Consider the following 5,934-nt stretch of genomic DNA (forward strand, 5'->3'; position numbering starts at 1 on the left):
GGTTATTCGTTGTTTTCAGGGTGAAATCGCTTCTGCATTCTGTGCGCACTGCGCATATGCAAGCGAGGGGTCTCCTGCGCTACAGTGACTCGATATTTGCAAGAACCGAGACCGTAAATAATGGCCGCCAACATATTGATAACATAAATAATTGCCGCCAACGTTTGGATAACATGTGAGTCTGGCATCAATCGTTAAACGACAGGAGTATTTCAAATATCGTTCGATTATACTAAGGTTCGTCGTGAAGATCGTAGGGTTGTGAGTTGTGACACTGTAACCTTCCGGGGCGTGGTTCTTCTTCGAATCATTGGATCAGGGATAGCTGGACGTAAAAAAAAGAAAGCAAAATCTATTGACCTTACGAAAGCTGATCTTGCGACATGAAAGGCAATTACTCTTCTCTCTTGGGAGATGCAGGAGACGTGCAGATAATATTATTTTGTTGTTGTAGTAAGAAGTCGTAGACTGCAGTATTTAGGGAGCATCGAGGCTATCGACGTTGATTGATTGCCTAGATTTCTTTAACAACAAAGCAAGCTTGACATGTATCTTGCAGCTGGCTTCTGCTTCTCGATTGATTCTCTAAGAGCGTACTTCTCGTCTGAGTTGTCTCCTATCCTGAATCAGACTGATCATCGTCAATCCTCTCGCAACAACGCACACATCGAAAACCGTATCACTTGCGTGTAATCAAAACCATCTCAAACCAGGCTTTCGAGTCTTTGACATCAACTTGATTTTGATCTTGTAATATTGCCATCCAACGAGGCTCTTCCCACTTTACATCTGCTCACACTAGCTAGACGCAACAAGATCATAGGTTTCCTCAGCAACTTTGAATCGATCCACTCATCGATCACAGCACTATGAGTAGACTACTGCATCCATACAGAATTTCTCACAACTGACAGCGGCACCAAACACATGCTTTTCTCTTGTATCGTGCTGCTGCGCTTCGGCTGCTTTCGGATCTTCCGCCACCTTCCCGTCGCCTTTTCCCACCGTCCAACCCATGCCCTCGCTCTTTCCACATCTAGCCTTCTCCTTCGTCTGCAATCACAACGAAAGTTCGCCGTTAGAAGAAAGAGCAAAAGCCTGAACGCATGCCTGCTTTCTACGTCGCATCGACTTGTGAGTACCGTGTTCTGAACGCCTCTCCAGTTACTGTTCGTCATTACAAGCGACACTATAACATCACCAAGCCTGATATTCGCCAATGTCCAATAACAGAGAAAATCTGCACTATCATAAAACTTCGCTTCTCGCTAATCCATATAGCCAATGCTGCGGCTTCCAACGACATTGACAAATACACTTTGAGATTGCAAATGCAAACGGAAATCCCAGTTCTCAGGATAACACGGGTCGTATACGATGAGCTACAATACCTTCTCCTTTCCTTCACATGCTTGAACATAGTCGACAGTCAATTCCTGCGTCTCCCTTGACTCGGCCTGCGTTTCAGGCAGCTAGCCGTTTCATCAAATCAGTTGCAAAGAAAGCACGTGCTGTTAATCAGGACAACTATACGCAAACATTGAGCAGTCCATCTGTAATTCCTTCAACACAGTACGAAGCAAACGCCGCAGCACGGATCATGCGTTACCTGCTTCATCGGGGGTACGAGAGTCTCTAACTCCGTCAACCGCTGATTCACAGCGTCTGCGACGCACTGGAACAAGGAACAGAAATTCGTTCTGGTTAGTAGCAAATCAAAAACACCAACTGTAAGCATCAAAACACCGTGCGCGAGCTACTCTACCAGTCACCGTTCTGGAGGGGTTCGGGGATCACCGCAGGAGAAACTCCTGAGAGCATTGTGCCTGTATTGTTACGATGCGTATCGCAAATCTTTCTCTCGGGCTCCGCATCCTGGATAAGCAACAAAATAGTGAAATGATAATTATCAACAGTGCAACCTGTAAAGATCGGTAACATTACATCACTGTGCATTACATGTAACTGTAACAAAATCATGAACTGGGTGGGCAGGCAAAGCTTTAACTTGCTCGTCTGAAGCTTCACCAGCCAACCTAGATCACCATGTCTTGCTAGAGAGGACATGACGGATTAGTGTAATAGCTTACAAAGGCGAGCTGTAGTGGAGAGCTGGCAGTATCTTCGAGAATTGATCCAGGTACTGTAGCTTCCCGTTGGCTAGTTTGAAGTCGTCCACGTTTCGATCGATACACTTTCGAACAATTCATACATCCCAACATAGCATCGCCGCTCCTTTTCAACCATGTTGTCGCGGGAAAACGTTGCTCTTTCAAATCATGCTCAAGAAACTGCTCGAAGAAAGGTTGCTCAGGCCCAGAAGATGCGTCTGAGGCTGTCGAGGAGTCCTCGCAACCCTCATCGACTCTGGAAGGATGCCTTCCACGCTCGGCTGAAAAATCTTCTCTGAGTATCACACTCAGGGAACCTGCCCAACTATCGAATGATGTATTCAAGTATGTAGTCCATCCAGATTCCGATACTGAGTGAGCTTCCCGAGCCATGTGCGACCTACATTGAGAGCTGCTTTGGATGTTCCATGCAAACGCTCGGGTAGATTTGGATGGAAGCTTGTTATCTTCGGATTCCGGATTTGCTTGTTGAATATCCGATCTGATGTCTGCAGGACTCGATATACCGTTACACTCTGGATGCGCTGCGTAGGAACCCGCGTTTGCATCTGTCCCGGCGTGTATCCCGAACTCGCAGGAGCTGTCCATTGCTTCTGCGAGCTTGCAGCAGGTGTCCCCATTTCTTTCTGAAAACTTGCAGCGAGCAATTGAGTGACTGCATTCCGTTGAAGACATATCGGCATACATCTCAGCACCATTCTGCTCATTAGCAGAAGGTGACTGATGAGTCGACTCTACACGGTAATTATTCAGGTTTGCTCTGGCTGTCACATCGGCTGTCTTATCGGGAATTCGTTCACGGTTCATTGTTCGGTCGATCTTCGACGCCGCCTAACGCAAGTTCACAACACAGAGAACGGGCGAAATTCTCAGGTGCAGCGTGTTGTCAAGTAGCGGAGGTCACCAAACAACAAAGAGATTAATTTCTCAGAAACTCACTTGATAGCTTCGATTAAGGGAACACTCTCTGTTTGCATTGAGGTGTGAAATCAACGCAGCGGCCAGTTAAGTGAAGCTCAAAAACGGCGCAAGAGCCATTAGATTGGAAGACATGAAGCTGACGGGAACCAATCGGAGTGCCGAAGCTATCCGCTTGACCCTCAACAAGATCAACAGCGTGGTTTTACAGATGAGCTACGCTTCTACACATGAGCTGGGAAGTCCGTCTACAGAGCTAACCACGTCCAGAGGTGACCTAAGGGTGAGGTAATTTCTTCTACAGGGGAGCTAAGCTTTCGAGAGATGAGCAAACTTCGCCAGGGGGTGAAGCTAAGAATCTTCACACGTAATTCTACAAGTGACCCAAGCTATGAAGAAGCTATGGAAAGGCAAGCTGTGGGATGTAGGCTGAGAAACTGAGCGATAGAGACAGTGAGGAGGAAATGAGAGAGAGGGCCGGGGGGGTGAGGGAGCTACAGAAACTGATGCAAGAACTGCAAGGAGGGGGGCGAGGAGAGGTGAATGAGGAACGGAGGGACGCCGGAGGGGGATTTGAAGGAGGAAGAGACCGCCATAGCCGTAGCCACAGCCAGAGAGAGAGAGAGAGAGAGAGAGAGTTGTAGTGTTAGTAGTAAAGGCATGCAGCAGTCACATGAGAGTGAAGGCCTTAAAGCTGACGATAGAACTAGCCTGCTGACGTGCCCTATAGCCACACGTGTCTTTCCACTTGGCACCCTTTGGACCCCCTCCCCGACAAAGAATTCCTTGACAAGACAACACCCCCTCCCCTTCTCCTTTCCAAACGTTCTTTTCTCTCCATTCTTCTATCGCCTTCTGGCCCCTCTTTCACCGACGTTTTGCACCTTGCTCCTGGATGCTCCATTGAGAACAATCCTTCCTCCTCGAGGACCCCCTTGTCTCTTTGCGGACAGCGCCCATCAAGTGTCCCTACTACGGGAGTCCTCTTCTGAGCTCTTTCAAGCTTGTTGTATAAGGTGAGGTGATCCCCTCGCTCGAGAAGAAAAAGGAGGTTAGCTTATCTTTCTCATGACCAAGCTCATATTGTTCAGGTACATGGGCAAATCTTATCTCTTTCGATTGAGTGAAGAGAGAGAGAGAGTCTAGAGAGAGCTCAACTTACCACTATATAGTCACTCCAAATGTTATTCTTTCTTGGCACTAGGGGGCACTCCTCTCCCCTTCCCCTTCCTTACCCTTCTATGCTCCATGCACACACAACATATTCATTTTTTCATTGATTCATTAATTGAGACTATGCAAGATGTTTCTTAGACATTCTACTAGAGCACACACAATCACCTACCTATAGGCCCAAGTCACTATCATTTGCTTTAAATGTTGTAATAGTGTTTCCACACCTCAATTTCTAACAAGAACAAAAATGGGTGGAGTGGATTGTAATTAGATAACAATCTTTATAATACGACCTTTGAATAAGCATACTGAAAATGTACAATATTATTGTTTAGCTTAGAAGAGGCAAAGCTTACATAGCTCGGGCCTAGCCTATAGGTAAACTTGAAACAAGAGTATGGTACAAAGTTTGCCTATCATGCTATGCAAATTTAAAGCTCAAAGAAACCACAAACTAGCAAAAACCCAAGCCATGGGAGCAAAGGTGGAAGTTATGTGGATAAGTTTCCATTGCATGTTGACACCCTAGAGATATCATGAGAACGCTATCTAGTAATGACCAAACAATCCTCGGTTCAACAACAATATAGTCATCTTCGTAAAGTGGGTTGAAGCGCTACTTTCCCAATGGAAAGTAGCCCTTACGAGGTGTTCTAATACAAGAAGGCCAATACGAGGTCTATGGGTGTTCTAATAAGAGTTTCCTATTGTAGGTAACTTTTTCCAAGATAATGGGGGTGCCTCTCTTTGGGCATCCATGGTGGTGATATAGCAATCTAGGTCAAATCATGATCGAGCATAACTCATTACAAAATCATATAGGGAGCATATAAGGTTATGCCAATAAATGGGAAGTCTTAAGGATACAAAGCCAACCACAAGATCATAATGAACCTTCATTGGTATTTTGAAGTGGCATGAAATTTCACTAGCAGCATCATGTTAGCAGGTTCCAAATTTCAACTTGTCATCTAATTTCATAAGACTATCAGTTTAGGCCTTTCTTGTAAACTCCCAAAATGCATGTTGGTGCTTAGCATCATCACTCTAAGCATCAACTTTGCAAACTTCCACATTGAATGTTTTCATCATAGAAATTGTGCCATGTGCTAGTACTACTAACGTGCTGGTTCTCATTGAAGAGCATGTGACACCATGCATGCTATAGTGCTAACTGCATTGTTTCATGCCACTAGTAGGGTTGAGTATCCTATTATCGTATTGTGCTCATTTCTAAGGAAGGATGCATGGCATCATATAGATTGTAACTTGTTGCACCACCAACCTATTTCTAACGGAGAACAGATGATGCCATGCAGGCTACTACCACTATTGTACACATTTTTAATTGAGGACAAGCAATGTTTTGTAGGATGTACACTATAAGACACAGGTCGATCTTTGACACCAATACCGATGCTAAATACAAAAAAATTGTTTTTTAACAAGTGAAAAGTGTTGGAATGTCGGTCGATGTGTACGTTGTAAAGAAAGGATGTTGGTATGGATGTTGGTCAGTAAATGTTCTCAATGTCAGTATTGACATCGGTATATATCGACACTACAAATGTCAGTATAGGCATCAATATATATCGATGCTTTAATAGAATTTAAAAAAACATTGTGGGGCAGGATGGGGCTTGTTTCACTCCCACATCCTGCCCCACAAAATTTATTTTTCATTAGAATCATGATCAATGTTAGAAAA

General features: G+C 44.8%; 1 protein-coding gene across 2 annotated transcripts; it reads right to left on the reverse strand.

Moving 5' to 3' along the window:
- Positions 1–373: 373 nt before the first annotated feature.
- Positions 374–3,678, reverse strand: LOC147887367 (uncharacterized). 2 transcript variants are annotated; one of them, XM_087394822.1, is made up of 5 exons: positions 2,091–3,678; positions 1,798–1,875; positions 1,610–1,675; positions 1,392–1,457; positions 374–1,053 (listed from the first exon to the last, which is right to left on the reverse strand). In XM_087394822.1, exons 1-5 carry the CDS (start codon positions 2,937–2,939, stop codon positions 868–870), a joined length of 1,245 nt encoding a protein of 414 aa, XP_087250948.1. In that variant the 5' UTR covers positions 2,940–3,678; the 3' UTR covers positions 374–867. The 2 variants fall into 2 exon arrangements, with proteins under 2 accessions (XP_087250948.1, XP_087250947.1); XM_087394821.1 differs by having other exon boundaries at positions 1,392–1,472.
- Between the last annotated feature and the right edge of the window lie 2,256 nt (positions 3,679–5,934).

The sequence above is a fragment of the Dipteris shenzhenensis genome, chromosome 23 (genome assembly GCF_047967505.1).
Source record: "Dipteris shenzhenensis isolate YYH24624 ecotype China chromosome 23, Dip_SZ_1.0, whole genome shotgun sequence".
In the NCBI taxonomy this organism is placed as follows: Eukaryota; Viridiplantae; Streptophyta; class Polypodiopsida; order Gleicheniales; family Dipteridaceae; genus Dipteris; species Dipteris shenzhenensis.

What these genes read in the sequence shown, in the direction of transcription:
- LOC147887367 (XM_087394821.1), bottom strand. Translation starts at nt 2,939, where the DNA reads ATGAACCGTGAACGAATTCCCGATAAGACAGCCGATGTGACAGCCAGA. An exon ending in CTCCACTACAGCTCGCCTTT is followed by an intron (nt 1,876 to 2,090) that starts GTAAGCTATTAC and finishes TTGCTTATCCAG; the next exon opens with GATGCGGAGCCCGAGAGAAA. An exon ending in TCGTACCCCCGATGAAGCAG is followed by an intron (nt 1,473 to 1,609) that starts GTAACGCATGAT and finishes TGAAACGGCTAG; the next exon opens with CTGCCTGAAACGCAGGCCGA.